This window comes from Moschus berezovskii, chromosome 12 (genome assembly GCF_049115385.1).
Source record: "Moschus berezovskii isolate FMDL1 chromosome 12, NW_MosBer_1.0, whole genome shotgun sequence".
In the NCBI taxonomy this organism is placed as follows: domain Eukaryota; kingdom Metazoa; phylum Chordata; class Mammalia; order Artiodactyla; family Moschidae; genus Moschus; species Moschus berezovskii.
In genome coordinates this window covers 28,631,063-28,648,673 of record NC_142471.1, presented here as the reverse complement: position 1 = coordinate 28,648,673, position 17,611 = coordinate 28,631,063, and the positions used below count along the sequence as shown (strand labels likewise).

General features: G+C 52.7%; 1 protein-coding gene and 1 long non-coding RNA gene across 2 annotated transcripts in view; one reads left to right on the top strand and one right to left on the bottom strand.

Annotated features, from left to right (window-relative positions):
• The window catches only part of CDH23 (cadherin related 23), a 442,755-nt gene that overhangs the window by 4,799 nt on the left and 420,345 nt on the right, over positions 1–17,611 (bottom strand). The window contains exons 44-58 of the mRNA XM_088841955.1: positions 17,109–17,234; positions 16,215–16,418; positions 14,297–14,755; positions 10,913–11,029; positions 9,581–9,805; positions 8,693–8,862; positions 8,334–8,471; positions 7,231–7,350; positions 5,375–5,552; positions 5,026–5,237; positions 2,739–2,930; positions 2,434–2,547; positions 1,649–1,778; positions 1,299–1,550; positions 1,057–1,218 (exon numbers count right to left, since the gene is read on the bottom strand). Of these exons, the coding sequence (XP_088698081.1) occupies positions 1,057–1,218; positions 1,299–1,550; positions 1,649–1,778; positions 2,434–2,547; positions 2,739–2,930; positions 5,026–5,237; positions 5,375–5,552; positions 7,231–7,350; positions 8,334–8,471; positions 8,693–8,862; positions 9,581–9,805; positions 10,913–11,029; positions 14,297–14,755; positions 16,215–16,418; positions 17,109–17,234 (2,799 nt within the window). The remainder of the gene's footprint in view (positions 1–1,056; positions 1,219–1,298; positions 1,551–1,648; positions 1,779–2,433; positions 2,548–2,738; positions 2,931–5,025; positions 5,238–5,374; positions 5,553–7,230; positions 7,351–8,333; positions 8,472–8,692; positions 8,863–9,580; positions 9,806–10,912; positions 11,030–14,296; positions 14,756–16,214; positions 16,419–17,108; positions 17,235–17,611) is intronic.
• On the top strand, positions 2,940–6,683 carry LOC148775953 (uncharacterized). The gene is made up of 2 exons (XR_016038735.1): positions 2,940–3,632; positions 6,308–6,683. It is a non-coding gene; the product is annotated as an uncharacterized LOC148775953 (long non-coding RNA).

The window sequence follows — 17,611 nt, the reverse complement described above, 5'->3', positions numbered from 1 at the left end:
TGTGGCATACTAAAAACACAACTTGGGCTGCACTGGCCCAAGGATGACAAGCTGGACTCGGCCATCCCACGCTGGGAGGCTGTGGAGCACTTCTGAGCCCCCCCACCCCCGTGTCTGTTTCTCACACATAACACATGCGCCTTGGAATTTCACAACCACAGCAGAGATGACCGGCACAGTCTTCTCTTAAAAGACTGGATTCAGAGACTTAAATCTGGGTTCAAAGTCGTCCACGTTGTAGCTTTGTGACCTGTAGCAAGCTGCTTGTTAGTTTAAGAGCAGTGGGAATTTGGAGAACAAAGTGATGGTTGTCTGGTGGTGTGGCTGGAGGTGGCGGCACATGAACTAGACTTTAGAGGGTGGTGAGGGGAGCATTCTGAAGGTGGAGATGAAGGTCAGGATGGTGTTCCAGGAAGTGAACACAAAGGGATCCAAGGCCCAGGGAGGACGGTGTGAAGCAGGCTGAAGGAATGGTGAGTAGTTCAGCCTTAAGGGTAAAAAAGGGGCTGTGGAACCAGAAAGCAGGATTAGAAAGAAGAGCTGATGAACCTAGAAAGCCAGGCCAAAGAACCTGAATTGATTGCTGTGGGCAGCAAAGTGCAGGGAAGGGGCTGGAGCTGGAGGTTAGATCGGGACATCCACTGGGACACCTTCTGGAACCTAACCCAGAGATGGTCAGCTCTCCACATAGGCAGAGGCACAAGCAACCGTGCATACTTTTAGGCTGAAGTGTGTTTTTTGAATTCTGGCTCCCCAGTGCCTACCTAGCACAATGCCTGACGCAGGGGAGGGTGAGGCGCACAAATGCAAAGATAGGAGGATATATGGAAAGGAGAACGGGGAGATGGATGGGCAGACGAATGAAGATGGATGGGTGCACGGGTGGATGATGGATGAGGAATGGGAAGAGGAGGAGACAGCGGGTGGGTAGATACAGAGATGGGTAGGTGGATGGCTGGATGGGTGAACAGAAGGGCTGATGTGACTCATACCCTGTGGTACCCCCATAGACCCTATTTCATCCAGTACAGTCCATGAAGTGGCTGGAGCCCCTACCCATTGTGAAGACCTGGCCCACGTCCTCAGAGTCATTGGCCAGGGCCTGGAAGTAGTGGATGGCTAGGATGCTATAGAAGACAAGGCTGTTGTTGCCGATGTCTGCGTCCAGGGCCAGCACCTGGATCAACTCCGAGCCTACTTTGGCATCGGTGGCCACTCCTGCAGGAATAGGCAGACGAGTGTAAGCCGCAGAGGAGAGGCTGCCCCACACCCCGGGGCCCAGGCTCTGGTCCCTGCACCTGCAGTGTACTCAGCCTTGGTGAAGCGTGGCGGCTGATCGTTGATGTCCTCCAGCACGACACGCACTTCCTGCAGGGTGAGGTCAGTGACCAGGTCAAGGGCTGGGGAGGGCCTGCGGGGAGGCGTCCAGCTGCGATTGCTTGAGGCCTTGACGATGAAGGAGAAGACAGCTTCGCGCTCCCTGTCCAGGTCCCTCAGCACCAGCAGACGCCCGTCGGGCTGCAGCTGGAAGTTCTTCTCTTCGTTGCCGGCTGAAGGGGACCGTGGCACAGCATGAGGGGCCGGGAGGGGGCACATGCGGGTCATCTCCAGCCCCGGGGCAGGGAGGCAGCACCCTGCCAGGCCCCACCTGCGATGAAGTAGTACACGATGGCGTTGGAGCCCTCGTCTGCATCCACCGCGCCTGACACGTTGCCCACAAGGGTGCCACGTGGTGAGTGCTCGGGCATCGTCAGCAGCTGGAACTGGGGGCTGCCTTTCTGCAGGGGGAGAGGGAGGTCATGGGAGGCCGAGGGAAGGCCTGAGCCTCTGCTCCTGCCAGAGGGCACTGGGCAGTGCTTTCGTGGGTGCTGTGGGAATTTCCTGCCCAGGCCTAGAGAAACTGCTGTAACCTTATGGGAGCAAGGGTTGGGCTGGAGAGACCCCTGCTCTGCCCTGAGGGAGTGTCACCCACGACTTCCTCCAGGAGGGCAGGGCTGGCTGGGCACATTCTCCAAGGTCTCCTAGGACCTGACGGATGTCTGAACAAGGGGGCTTGCGTGTGCACACATACACACTCTCACACACATACATACGTGCAGTCTCCAGGAAACATCACACCCTATGTGCGCGCAAGATGAGAACACCGCAAAGTTAGTCTGAGTCCACACGAAGAGGCTCAGCCCCAGCTCACTAGAGCAGAATTGATTTTCAGGCTCCTTTTTGTGAGCGTGCATGCAGACATGGGAACGTCAGCTCCAGGAGTCAGGCACTTCTGTCTGCATTTTGACTGCTGGGTAGTGCCTTGACATAGTAGCTGCTCAGACAATATTTGTTCTGTGAAGTGCCGGGCAGTTTCCACATGTAACCACGTGTGCCTACAGCACAGTGTGCACGGTGTGTGGTGTGGCCGGTGCAGGGGAGGGGTAAGCTCACTGGCGGCCTCACGAAGAGGGGTTCATTGTCGTCGATGTCCTCCAGAGCCACCTGCAGCGGCTGCATGGTCTCATAGGGCACCGGCTGGCCCAAGTCACTGGCCACCAGGATGAGCTGGGGGAGGAGAAGTGCCGTCAGAGCGGACGAAGGGCCCCAGACAGGCATCCCCGGAGGACAGGTCACTACCCTCGCAGACATTCTAGGTGGGGACGCAGTGGTCCTGCGCCCATAAGAAAGTTTCTTTCTCGGCCGGCCCCGCCCCCGGCACTGGGCCCCGCCCCTCGTGCCAGGCCCCGCCCCCTTACGCTGTACACTGCCTGCTTCTCCCGGTCCAGGCGCTGCGCGGTCTGGATGAGGCCGCTGACTGGGTCGATGGTGAAGTACTCCCAGTCCCGGTTGCCTGTCGTCTTCAGGAAGCTGTAGCGCACTGCTCCGTTGAGGCCCTCGTCCTTGTCCGTGGCGTAGACCTCGTACACGTTGGAACGCAGTGGGATCTCCTACAGGGGGTACAGAAGGAGGCATCCTGAGAGAATCCCAGCTCCCAGAGCAGAATGTCCTTGCCACCTTTCAGCATTCCTAGAAAATGTCTGTTTGGCTGGACTCTCTTGGAGTCTGAGCACCTGCTAGAATGTTCCTTCACCCCCGACCCCAGCCAAGGCCACTGCCCATGGACAGTCCAGCCTTGGATCCACCATGTTCCAGACTCTTGGGGTGACTGCCCTTCCAGGGCTATCCCATCCCTCCATCCCACTGCATGCTGAAGTTGAGAAGACCCTCAGACCCACCCTCTCTTTCTGGGCCTACTACCCCAATCACAGGAGCTCTAGGTATCCCCAAAGAACACATCCACCCAATGGGGTTCCTGAAAATGGGGAGGGCATACAGGTAGGGTGATTTGGTGGCTAGAGATTGGATATTTGAGTTCAAGTCTGTTACTAATTCACTCTGTGACCTGGACATGTCACTTCTCTGACCCTCAGGATCCCAAGTCCCTTAAGTCTGAGCTATCAAAAAACCTAACAGACATCAACATTGGCCCATGAAAAGGTTGCCAAGGGCACAAGAAGAAGAACAAGTTTTTTTCTTTCAGTTTAAAAAGCATCAGCTCAGCATGATTTCACTGTTTATCTCATTGATCATGACAATCAGAAACTCCAACTGGCAGTTACATCTAACAGATTGAAAGTGGGATGACAGAGGTAATTACTTAACAAATGCTGGTTGTTTCAAAAACATGAATCTTTCAAATATGGACCCCCTTGAAGGAAAAAAAAAAAAAACTTAGTAAAAGGGGCCCTTTGGTGTGGAAAAGAACTATGCTCAGCAACTCAATTGTGTCCGACTCTTTGTGAGTCTATGAACTGTAGCCCACCAGGCTCCTCTGTCCATGGGATTTTCTAGGCAAGAATACTGGAGTGGGTGGCCATTTCCTTCTCCAGGGGATCTTCCGCACCCAGGGATTGAACCTTGGTCTCCTGCATTGCAGGTGGATTCTTTACAGTCTGAGCCACCAGGGAAGTTACAAAGAACTAGATTATTATTAATTTATACGCTGCCTCATTCTGTAAAGAAGATTTGAGGCAGTGGACAAGAATGTATAAACTATAATAAGAGTGAATGGGTTAAAAAAAATCAGGGTAGAGAAAAAAATGATTGGCAGGAAGATGGAAACAGAGGGACGGGAGGGAAGGTGTGTACACTAACATGTACATCAATCAAGGTGGGCTGACCGCTCTGAGCTCTCTAGTGAACAAAGGAAAGAGGGCCACTGTGTGACTGCAGTAGACACAGGTGAGAAAACAAACCACAAGGTAAAAGTGTGGTGCTTCCTAGAGCTCAGCCCTGGGAGAAACTTATCGTGTGGGACCTCAATGAGACAGACTTAACACTGGCATTCTGAGATGTGGAGAGATGCTGAGCCCACTGGCTCATTTTCGTCTGGGGAGAAAAGAACAAGTGGGAGACACCCCAAGCATTCTTTCAAGGAGCATTTTGGGCTTTGGTGCTGAGAGGAAGGAGGAGAAGGGCAGGGGTCCTTCCCTATCTTTATAAGACATTTGAGAACAAGGCATGAAAGAAGAATTGGAAACAGACGCTCAGCCACTTCCCCTTGTTTCTTATTTCGATGAGCACCCTCAGGTCCCAGGCTGTCTCCAACACTGGTATCAGCAGGAACAGACAGACAGACAGAAGGGGCTGCATGTTTATTTTGAGACAAGTGGGGAAGTGACTTGTGGGGAGACTGGCCTTGGCAGACATTTAGGAGGAGAGATGGGACACCTACTATTATTAGTCCCACTTTGCAGATGAAAAAAAAAAAAGGCTCAGAGAAGTCACTTGCTCAAGGTCATCTGGTTGGTAAGTGATAGAGTCACATGTGGATCCAAGAGCTTTGGCTGGCACAGCCCTTCTTACTAACCACTGTTCAGTACTGCCCTGTGTGGCACTGAGCTGGCTGGTTCCCTACTCTGGCCTCAGTTTCCCTGCTTTCACAGTGGGGGCCCCTTCAGCCTCAGACTGCAGGACAACTGCAGAATATAGATTTAGCCTGGATACTGGAAAGGGGTGCAGGAGGCCCGGGGACAGCAGTACCTCTCTGATGTGGAGGACAGTGCCATTGGGTGGGCGCACAAAGATAGGGCGGTTGTCATTGACGTCGATGACCTCCACCAGGAGCATGGTGGTGCCCCAGAGCGGGGGCTGCCCACCATCTGTGGCCACTACGGTCAGGTTGAACCTCTCGTAGGACTGCAGTGGCCGCTTTGTGGTCACCAGGCCCGAGTCCATGTCCACGTGAAAGGCCTCTGGCGGGGGAGGGTAGGAAAGCAGGGCATGGGTCTGGCTGAGATACCCTTCCCATCCCTCCTCCACCCCCCACCTTCTGCCTGGCCTGGGGCTGCAACCCCTAAAGCATCCTGGGAGCAGGGAGCAGGCTACGTACCCACGCCGGGGCCCTCAAGTGAGTAGGCCAACTCTGCATTGGAGCCCTCATCCTGGTCGGTGGCCATCATGGTGATGAGAGAGGTGCCTGCCGGCTCATTCTCGTACACGCTCGTGCTGAACTGGAGCTTGGAGAACTGTGGCCGGCAGTCATTGACGTCTAGCACCTGGATCACCACCTGGAGGGGGATTGTGGTCAAAGGTCAGGAGTGTAGCGGGGCCTGCTTCAGGTGACCCGGTCACACAAGCGTAGGCTGGGGTGCCCACTGTTTAGTCTGACCTCAAAATATTCCCTTAACCCCTTGAACCTTCGTTTTCTTACGGGTACATTGGGGACAGGAAGATCTTACCTCTCAGGGCTTGTGAGGCTCGTCTGTGATGGTGCACGCGCAGTGCCTGGCCTGAGTAAATGCTCAGCAGCTAGCACTGTGGTTAACAGGTAGTCTGGTGTCTGGGTCCTGCAGCAGGGACCCCTCCCCACCGGCCTTCTACTCCGTCCTTCGTCCCTTCCCACAGTGGCCCCATACATCTGACTCTGATCTCTGGACCTTGATGCGGGACTGTGGTGCCTACACTCCTGAGGGCCCCTCTTTGGCCTGGCACTTGGCTCTGTCTGCTGACCCCACAGCCCAGGGTAGGTCCTCTAGCTACACCAGGAGGCCTTTCTTCCCCCTGGATGCTGTGGCCCTGCCTGACTGCACCTGTATCAGACCTCCTTCACAGCCTTGACACCAAGAGCCTCTTTCAGGGTACAAAGCACTTTGCTACCTCCCATCTCCTTGACTCAGCATCTCTGTGGGAGGGAGGCCTCCCCAGGGCTGTCCCTGCGCCTCCTTCCCTGCACTGCTGACAGCAGAGGCTCAGAGAGGTTACAGGCAGTATGCTCAGCTAGTGTAGACTCCTGACCACAAATACTGTGTTCTCCCCACCACAGCACCTGCCTATGAGACAGGAGAGAACGATGGGATGTGTGAGTGCTCCCGGCCCTGCCCCCTACCTGCGAAGGAGAATTTTTCTTTGCCAACCCAGCTTCTTACCTCCCCACCCTTCAGGAGACTTTTCTTTGGATGGTTAGGTTACTATTGAGAAGTGGAAGAACTGAATACAGAAAGACAGGACTGGAAAGGCCAGAAAGAACAGAGAGAAAGAAAAGAAAGCAGCGTCTTGAGGAGAAGGACTTTGGATAGAAATGGGGACAGAACAAAGGAGCGACTGTGTGGATGCTAGACCTGGACTGGGAATGGGGTTATGATTCGATCCCTCACGAGTGTTCTCTGAGACATTAAATACATATAGATGCTTTATGATTATGTTTGGTCGCTGGACTGTGTTTCTTTCAATGGGACACCATAGAGACACTGGGCCATGTAGAGCCCCAGGCTTTATTTGGTTTACCCCCAGGTATGTTTGGGCTTCCCTGATGGCTCAGATGGTAAAGAATTTGCCTGCAATGCAGGAGATCTGGGTTTGATCCCTGGGTTGGGAAGATCCCCTGGAGGCGGAAATGGCAACCCACTCCAGTATTCTTGCCTGGAGAATCCCATGGACAGAGGCGCCTGGCCAACTACAGTCCATGGGATCACAGAGTTGGAAATGACTGAGCATCTAACTCTTACGTACATGTATGTTTAGTTGCCTGAGTAGGGCTCTGACACAAGAAGTTTCTCCTGCAGAGCCCCTGTCTCCCTAAGCTACAGCCATTGTGAACCCCAGCTAAGCTCTTGCTTCTCCCTCCTGCCACCACAGCTCTCGGGGGTCAAGGTGGCCCTGTTTCTGCCCCGCAGCACCCATCCTGTCAAGGCTTTGCCTGCTGCCTCCACAACCACAGTCCTTAGTGTCCACACCAAGGTCCCTCACCTGCACTGAATTTTCTCGACGGTTGCTGGCCACATCCCCAGGGTTGTCTTTGGCCAAGGCAGTCAGGATATAGTGGTCCTTCTTCTCCCGGTCCAGAGAGGACAGCACGTAGATGTCACCCTAGGAGGGGGAGGATGCAGTCAGGTCCTTCCTCAGTCCGGCAGGTATTTACTGAGCACCTGCTGAGTGCTGACACTGTCCTGGGCTCTGGAGACACAGCACTGGAGAGACAACAGCCCCGGCCCCGTGGAGCTCCTGTTCTAGTGGCTCTTCTTGCCTTCTACTCCAGAGTCTACCTGGAGACGGGATGAACAGCCCAGGCAGGAGCTCACTACCTGACCAGGTACCTAGTAATGCTCCACAGTTATTCACAGTTACAGTGCCAGGCTGGGACCATGTCTTATTGTTCACACCAAGAGGAAGGAGAGAAACCCGGCTGAAAGGGCAGAGTGCAGGGGGATGTGGGCAGGCAGCGGGAGGGAAAGTCCAGCTTCAGCCTCATAAGTGGGGAAGGCTCTGCCTGGCCAGCGAACCCCAGGCCACAGGGATCTGTTCCTCCCTCCTTGTACTGAAACAGCACATTTGAACCAATTTGCCGACATTCAAAATCTTGAGCTTCTGCATTCCCACAAGTCTGAGACTCATGGGAACGTGAGGGCTGTGTGGTAGGCACTTCTTCCCTCTCCCAGCACTGAGAATAGGGCCATGTATACAGTAGGTGCTCAGCTACTGTGCCCACTGTTTACAGAGCTTCCTATGCTTCTCTTGGGCAGTTTCAAAAAGCAGTCTCATGGACTTGAATCAAGACTTCTAGTCTGGTGGAGACAAATCTCAGATTCTGTCCCACAAGGGGCAACTTCCAAAAGACTACCCACTTCCTTCCAGGTCTGCTGGGACAGAAAGGCCGCAGTCTAAGGATGTTTGGGACTCTGAGAACAGTGCTTGCCAACTTGACTGGAAGACCTCTGAGGCTACAGATGTCCAGGTGGCAGGACCCAGAAACAGAGGGGTGACTGTAATACTTTTGGTGGCTTCTCAGCCTATGACCCTGGGCCCTTCCCACTCCCCATTCCCCAAACCCAGGCCCTCCATTGCCCACTTACTGTGGCAGGGCTGATGGCAAACTTTCCCTCACCATCCACAAGGCTGTACTCAATGAGGGCGAAGTTGCCTGAGTCGGCATCAGTAGCAGTGACTGTCGTGATGACTGTGCCCACAGGAACATCCTCAAAGACGGCTTCCTGGAGCCCAGTGGGCAGAGAGAAAGCATGGGCCGTGGTCAATCTAGAGTCTCTGCCCTTGCCCAAGAAACTCACTGACGCGGACAACCCAGAGCATCCAGCTACTCATGATGGCCATTCCCACGGGACTTGAAGGCCAGCAGGGTGGGAGTGGAAGATGCCCAAAGGTCCCAAGGAACGGGCACGGGCCCCAGACCCAGTGTGCTGGCCTGGCCACCCACCTGGTAGGACAGCTGGTCAAAGATGGGGTTGTTGTCATTGATGTCCACAATCTCCAAGTAGACAGGGATCTCAGCTGCCCGGGGTGGGGACCCATTGTCTGAGGCCCTCACGGTGAAGTTGAGCCAGTGCACTTCCTCATAGTCCACTGTCTGGTTGGCAATGACCTTCCCTAAGACACAGAGACTCTCACTGCCATTCTGGCCATCCCTCACTCGTGGACGCTCTCTGAAGTGTGAAGAGAAGGATCTGGGGCTCTGAGGGATGAGCACGGTCCATTGAGATAGAAGGGTGGCTAGGCATCACTGCCCAGCAGCTGGCCAGACGGCTGAGAATAACTGGTGTCTAGCTCTTCTCCTCACTGGAAGGGTGAGAAAGCTTTTCATAAGGCAGAGAGGGACTTCCCTGATGGTCCATTGATTAAGAAATCGCCTGCCTATGCAGGGGATATGGATTCGATTCCTGCCTAATGTAGGGGATATGGGTCTTGGTACACCAGCCAAGACCCAGTGCAGTCAAAAAAAGAAAAAGAGGGAATAGTTAAAAAAAAGTTGGGGGATGTACAAAAACAAGTCGAGGACCTCCTCTGGGACACTCCTCTCTTGGCCTACTTGTTCCCTGAGTGATACTAACTGTGGAGCTTGAGTGGCAGAGAGAGGGACTAGTCCAGGTTTCCAGCAGAAAGCGAGAGTGAGGCAGCCCATCCATGCTTCTAGGTCAGGCATGTGGGAGTGACTAGAATGTTGGCCATATCGGCCCCGGCCCCGCCCGCTGAGGGGTCATGGTGGGACCTCAACTGGAGGGTGAGAAGTGATCCTGGCCCCTCTGGGAGGCTAAGCAGGCACAGACAGATATTCCCCAGCCTTCCTCTGGCAGACCTTCCCACCTACCTGCTGAGGAGTCTTCCAGCTGGACATAGCCCGGGGGCATCAGGTTCAGCAGGGTATAGGTGATCAGCCCATTGAGACCCTTGTCGGGATCCACAGCTGCCACAGCGATGAGCGTGGTGCCTGGGGTGGCCCCCTCCAGGATCCGCTCTGTGTAGTAGGTGATCCCGAAGGGCTTGAACTGGGGTGCGTTGTCATTGACGTCCAGGATGCTGACCGTCAGCTTGGCTGGAGTGGAGGCAGCAGGTGAGCGTGGCATGAGAGGGCCCCGGTGTGGCTGGGTCAGGCCTTCCTAAGTCTCAGCCAAGCCCGGAGAGGATGGCAGCATCTTACAGACCTCCCGGGGCTTCCTGAAGCTTGGCCCTAGCCTCGGGTGGTGGTCTGTGCCCCCGACTCTGGTCAGGTCGCTCACTCTTCCATAGGGAAAGGGGCTTGGGTTTTGCCAACTGACTGGTAACCTTGGTGGAGGCCCTGGCCATCACTGTTGCTGTTTCCTAACTTGTCCCAGCAGAAGAACTCGGATGATCTGTAAGACCCTTTTCCATGATTCGACCTTTTGTTTCCCTCTGAGTTGTTCCCTCTGTATAACCAGCCTGGGCCCTTTGCTCTCTGAGCCTGGGACAAGTGGCAGATGACTAGGTCCACCCTTCCTGAAAACTAGGGCTTCTGGCCTATAAAGATAAGCAGCCAGTATCTGCCAAGCCGCAGCCAGTATCTCCCCCACCCCAGCTGTCTCCGCCTCATGGCAGAGGCCACTCCATCCATAAATCCCCCTCCACGCTCCCTGCTTGGCAAGATTCAGTGCCTCTAGCAGCCCCTCCTGGCTCATGCCGCAGGCAGGACAGCCTGTGCCCAGGCACAGAAGGCAGCCTGCATGCCCTTTTCTTCTCCACTGCGGTGTCTGTGGCTTCAAGTCAACCTGCCTTGCTCTTTGCTGCCTCTGGCCTGACCGTGTGGCTTCTGAGCAGATCTGAAGTTCCTGTCTCACATCCCAGCTATACCCTGGTTACCAGTTCTGACAATGGGATTCCAACCTAAGTCTCCATCAACCCATCCTTTTCTCAGTCCCCTTCCAGCGTCTACCATGCCTCCTTTCCACTCTGAAGCTTAGAATTCAAGATCACACACAGCTCTGGGCTTCTGGGTCCCCCACTGCTGAGCTCTGCCTAACAGCGGGGACACAGGGCCACCCCCAGCCTCGCTGTAGCTGCCACCTTCCCCGGCCCCCATCCCTCCTCATGCAGCCTGACTACTGGCAGCCCCTGTAGCCGGTCCTGCTGCTCCCTCCCAGGACCAGGCCTGCCTCTCTATGGGATAATGTGGGAGAGGCCTCACCATTTGGCACACTGACGGAGCGCTCTGGTAGGTCGCTGGCATTGTCAATCACAGAGAGAGTGACCTCATAGGTGGCAACCAGCTCCCGGTTCAGAGGGGATTTCACCATTACAGACCCTGTAGACCAGACCAAGTCAGGCTCAGCCCCAGGGGAACCCCCTAAAATCTGGGCCTCCCAGGGGTGCTCCTGGCCAAACCTCCCAACCCCCACCAGGGGCAGTGGGCCCCAGTGGACCTGGAACTTGCCGGTCTCCTCTGGCTGGATGAGACCACAGCCACCGGCAAGCTGGGGCACGCCACTTTGCCCCTCACTCACCGCTCACCAGTCCGGCAGTTATCTAACCTCTCTGCACCCCTGTGTCCTCATTTGTGAGAAGAGGACAATTACAGTACCTACTGCAGAGAGCTATTTGGAAGATTATAACAGTTAAATGAGTTTAATATATTTGTAAAGGGCTTAGAACAGGGCTTGGCACATAGAAAGTGCTATGTAATTGCTTGTTTAAAAACATGCTTGTTGGAATTTCCTGGTGGTCCAGTGGTTAGGACGCCATGCGTTCACTGCTGAGGGCCTGGGTTTGATCCCTGGTTTGGGAAATAAGAGCCCATAAGCCACACTGCATGGCCAAAGTAAAAAAGCACCTTGTATTCCACAACGACATGAATATATTGAGCCATTGAACTTACGGTTAAAAATGGTTACGATGGTAAATTTTATACGTATTTTATAACTTAAAAAACACTTGTATTCTAGGGAGATCAAGCATAAAGGAAGGTCAATGCATTGAAAATCCCTGATGGGGGTCCCTGGAAGGGACAGCAGTGGCAGAGTTGGACAGTAAGGCCCACCCCCTTGTCATGGTAACGGGGTCGGGGGGCATGGCATGGTCACCTGAGAAAGGAGCTGTACGACAAAGAGCTGTTTCCTTCCCTCCCAGACGCTGCCCCCAAGCCCTAGCCTGCTCCTGATTCACAGAGGAGCCCTCCAGAAGTTTGGGCTTGAACTGGACAGACTGAGTTTTGCCAGTCTCAGGCCTGGCTCTGTTGGGACCTCTCTTCTTCCTGCCAGTGTGAGGGCCTGGTGGCTCTTCCTCCCATTGGCCTCATCCTAGGGTGAAACCTCCTCTCTCTCCCAGCTCCCTCTCGGGCACTGGGGTGTCTGTGACTCCCTTCCCCCTTGGCAGACTCCCCCTGCTGAACTCCTGTCCTCCTCGGGTCCCCCATGGTGGGGCAGTCACTTACCCTGGGCCGCTGCCTCCTCCTCCTCCTCCTCTTCCTACTCTCGCTCCCCGTCCCCGAGGCTGGGGAGCGAGGATGGGGAGAGGGTGGCTGCATTCAGTCTGCAAAGGCTGGGCCACGGCCTTGGCCCAGGTCCCACGGGATGGGAAGGGTGGTGGGGGTGCGGTGGGTATGGAGGAAGGCGATGGGGTGAAGCAGAGAAGAGATGAGGTGGGAAGTGACAGAGAAACAGAGCTCAAACCTGTGGGCCTGCCAGCCATGAGGAAGAGAGAAGAGGGTTAACATCAGTTAGTTCAGGGTGCAGAGGGGATGGAGCAGAGTAGGGCATGGGGGACTGAAGGGCTCAGAGCTGACCAGGGCTGGAGATTTGGGAGGGATGGGGTGGGTGGGAAGAGGCAGAGGGGCAGGAAGCTAGGGGAGCAAGGGGGGGCCTAGTAGGAGAGGAGCACCCAGCGGGCTGAGGCTCTAGCAAGAAGGAGAGAGGTGAGCAAGGGAGGATGAAAGCATGAGAAAGAGGGGCAGAGAAGACACTGGAAAGAAAAACAGACAGAAGAGTCAGTTGGAGAGAGAACAGGAAAAAATGGTAGAGGCAACAGTGTGCATAAAGTTGGGCAGGGGCATGGGGCAGCTCTCCATGGTCCTGAGAAACCACTGCAGTGGGAATTTTGCTAACCTGACTCAGGACTAAGTTATCTAATTCCTACTCGTGGCTCATGGTTTTCCTGTCTTCTTTTTCCCTTTGGGCCTCAGAGGCATATCGAGTTAATCATACTCTTTAGTTGTTTGCACATGATGGTCACTGGCATCACTCTTGTTTAATGTATGTTTCTTTTCCCTGCTGTTCTCACCCTCCTCTCCCCTTCTCTCCTCCCTTTGGGCAATGTATTAAAGTATATTTGTTGAAAGTGTTCCTGAAAATCATGTATTTTTTTGTGTATGTATTTTATATTTATGCAATGGGATTTGAGTATATGTATATATATATGCATTCTGTTTCTTATCATTTTTAGTAAGTACTTGATTTTAAGGTCCCCCCATCTCATGTTTCTCTGTGTGAGCCTAATCTATTGCTTCTAAGCTGCCTGGTATCCCATGATGTGGGATACCCACCACACTTTACTCTCCAATAGCCCAGGGATGGATGCCTTGGTTGCCTCCAAGCTCCAGTCACCAATAACACTGCAGAGAAAATCCTCAAATAGTCTCATTATCCATCTGAGAACTTCCTCACGACATATATCTAGGAGCAGAACTGCTGGGCCATTGGGTATTGCTGGATTGCTGTCTAGATATGAAAGTAGTCAAAATTCCTATAGTAGTGTATGATGTTCCCACATTGTCACCAATACTCAATACTGTCCAGTATCCTAATGTCTGCTGATCATATTTGGAAAACCAATATCTCATTGCTGTTTTACTATGCATTTCTCTGAATAACAATGATTTTTAGCATTTTGTCATAGCCATGTTAGTTTTTCTGTCACTTCTCTGGGCCATCCAAGAAGTATACCTGTAAGTTAGTCCCATGTCCCCTCCTTAACTCCCCTCAGAGGCAAAAATGCTGAACTTTTAGAAATATAATAAAATTAAAATCAAAGTTATAAGCTGCATAAATTGTGAAAGATAAGCCACAGTTCCCTTTTGTTTTGTGATAGTGTAAGAAAATCATTAAGGGTATACATACATGCACATATAACAGAAATATATATGTGTGTGTACCTACATATATGTGTGTGTGTGTGAAACTTAGGAAGAAGTTAAATGGCCTGGATACATATGAAGAAAGTGTTCAGCCACTCAGTTATTAAAGAAATGCATATTAAAAAATGCGATTTTCCTATAATATTTAATGCTATCACGAGGGTGATGAGATGGGCACACTCACACAATACTGGTAGAGTAAGATAATTAGGGAGCTGGTCAAGGGAGAAGGAAGAAGAGAAGGGAGAGAGGGAAAGAGCCAGGGGAGAGATGGCAAAGAGAGGGAAGGATGTGGTGTCAGTAGGAGGGAGAAGAGAGGAGGAAGGAGCAGCTGATGGGTAGGGAGGAGCGGAGAGAGAGAACAGCAAGGAGGAGGGTAAGCAGAGAGCCAGGAGACTGGGCAGGGAGTCAGGAGGAGGGCTGGAGGGGAGCAGGCCTTTGTACCTGTGTTGATATTCACGGCAAAGGCGTCCTCCTGGTCAGGCACCAGGCGGTCAGTGTCGTCCTTGGCCACGATGCCGATGATGTGGTACTCTAGCTTGGGATTGAGGTCACGGTCAATGGCGGTGACGTTGGCAATGACAGTGCCCGGCTCAGCTGACTCCAGCACGCTCACTGTCTGGATGGGGTTGAGGAACTCGGGGCGGGAGTCATTGATGTCATCGATAAGGACAGTGACGATGGCTGTGCCCGAGAGAGGGACGGTGCCCCGGTCGGTGGCCACTACTGTCAGCCTATACGATTCCTGCTCCTCCCTGTCGATGGTGGCATTGCCGACGCGGATGATGCCGGTGACCGGGTGGATGATGAAGCGGTCCTGAGCCCCCGCTTCTATTCGGTAGCTCAGCTCCCCATTGAGGCCACTGTCCTCATCTGTGGCTGTGATCTGAAGGACTGAGAATCCTGTGGGGGTGGGAATGGGGAGCAGCTGAACAGTTATCTTTTATATAAAAACATCACACTGAGATACTTTCCTTGCTGGTCACAAGGGCCTCTTCCCTACCTATCTTTGTTATTTTGTTATATATTTATTTTTAAATTTATTTATTTTTAACTGAAGTATAGTTGATTTACAATGTTGTGCTAGTTTCAGATGTACAGCAAAGTGATTCAGCTATATATATATATATATATAATATAGTCTTTTATATTATAGGTTATTGCAGGAATATTAAATATAGTTCCCAGTGCTATATAGGAGGTCCTTGTTTATCTGTTTTATACATAGCAGTGTGTATCTGTTAATCCAAAACTCCTAATTTATCCCTCCACCCCCAGCTTCTTTTGGTAACCATAAATTTGTTTTCAAAGTCTGTGAGTCTAATTCTATTTTGCAAATAAACATCCATCTTTTATTCACTTTTTTATCTGCAGTTTTCTAGGAGAACGGTGTCCTATTTTATTTTGCTTATTTATTTTGATTTTGTCCTATTTATTTTGATTATTTGAGACTGAACAATTTTTTAAAAATTCAATGATTAGTTGTATCTTCTCTTCTGCAAAGTGTCAGTTTTTGTCCTTTGCCCGTTTTTGGTCAATTTATGCAAATTATATGTGATAATAACTTGTGATAAATATCTTTTTTTTCCCTCAGTTTTTAGTTCACCTTTTGATACTGGTTATATGATGGAAAGAAGTTGAAATGGTTCATATGTACCAGAACTTAATATTTTCCCCTTTTTTATCTTCTTCTGTTTCTTAAATGCTTAGAACCTTATCTTTAAAGCAGATAAATATTCACCTGAAGTGTCTTCTTTTATTTTTCAATGTTTTATACTCTTTTATATTTTCTTTAGGATGTCTGGGTTTCTTTCTGGTGTCTGATATGGGATGAGAATCTACAGTAAATATGAACAAATGTTTTGCACATTAAACAGTTTTCACTATTGGTTTCATCGTTTCCTTTATGACATAATGTTGCATTTCTTAATTTACCCGTCACTGTTGCTGGGCTATTTTGTCTCAGAGTCTTGTGTTCATATCATGTGGTTTTAAATACTGGTAATATGTTGTAAAACTTGGTAAGAGAAATCTAGCTTTATTACACTTATTTTTCAAAATGTTATTTAGAATCAAACTTATCTCCCAAATCATATTTGATTTTGATGGAAATCATGTTAACCTTATTTTAACTTTGAAACAATCACAGGAACATGGAGGGAACATATCTTAATAATCTTGTTTTGCACACAAGACACTGTAGGTCTGAGAAAGGAAGTGGGGGACTTGGGTCTCCTGACTCCCTCTCTGCCCACCCTGCTGCCCATCCTTCTCCCCACCGGAGGCGACTTCTGCCTCTAAACTGTGAGGCTCCAACCCCCACACACGACCAGCTCCCGGCTGGGGGCTGACCCCTGCCTACCCGGTGGGCAGTTCTCCAGCAGGTGGACGGTGACAGCGGCAGGGTGAAAGGTGGGCCAGTTGTCATTGTCGTCCAGGATGGTGACAAGCAGGCCGGCGGTGCCATTGAGCAGCCCGATGTCCTCGGCCAGCAGCAGCAGCTCCAGGACGGGGGGTGAGAAGGCCTCCCGGTCGATGACGATACCTGACCTCACAGTCACCACACCTGGTTCCCAGCACCACCGGCCAGGGAGATACAAAGGATAAGGGATGTGGGGGGGAGACCGGGCAAGAACCATCCCGGGGGGGAGAGAAAGGTAAGGCATGATGGGGACAGAGAGGAAAGAGGGGCAGAGAAAGCAGCACAGTGACTTTCTTCCTCCAAAGTTCAACGACCAATGTTCAGCGAGGTCCCCTCCCCAGGCGTCCTTGGCAACTCTCCAGAGCTCTGCCCGAGATGAGCGCCTCAGGCTGGAGGGTTGAGCAGCTCTGCTGAGAGAGGTGCTAGTACATCCCTCCATGTCTCCTGTCACCAAATGGGCCAGGCCCAGAATGACGCAACAGGAGTTTTGAGTCTGATTTGAGGATGGTTTGCTTCTTCTGGAAGACTAGGGGCCCCATCCTCCAGGTGGGGGAGGAAAGAAGAGGGAGTGGGTTTTGGGGGCTCTCTACTGAGGCTGAGAGTTTATGCGTCAGCAGGTCACTTCTGTTGACCCCAAGCCTCTTCCTGGTTCCTCCTTGCTGGCCCCTGGGTGGCCTAATCCAGCTGTCAGATGGGGGCTATGAGGAACGGGGTCCCTCTGGAGAGCCTGGACCCAGCACTGAGAAAGGAGACCTGGGATTGAGTGGTGGAGACCGGTGGGAGAAAGACTTGGAGCTGGGCTGGGGGAGCTGGGGGCGTGTGCAGAGGCCTCACCGGTGCTGTTGTCAATATCAAAGAGCCCGCTCTGGGCGCCCAGCAGCTGGTAGGTCACCACAGCGTAGACATCCAGGTCTGCATCCAGGGCCAGGATGGGCCCGTTGAGCACCGTCAGGGAGGTCCCTGGGCCGGGGGAGAGGGGTCACTGCAGGGCCAACTGGAGCCCCCGCCCACCCCTCCCCCACCCCGTCCCGGTGAGCCATGGCTGACAATGGATGAGAGGAGGGGAGGTGAGGCGGACAGGTTGGGGGGCCCTGGGCCGGGCTGCGGCAGCCTTGGCAGACTGACGCAGATGCTTGGGGAGCGGCCTCAAAGCCCTGCTGGGGAGAAAACACAACAGCGGTGAGCAAGCCCCTCTGGCCTGCCCGGAGCACGCCGGCCTTCCCAGCAGCTTTTGAGGCTGGCCACCGCGGGAGGGTCTGGGGGCTCCCTGACGTCCCCTCCCCGTGTGGGGGCCCTGTCTAGGTATGCACCCCCAGCCCAGTCTGCCCACGCATGTG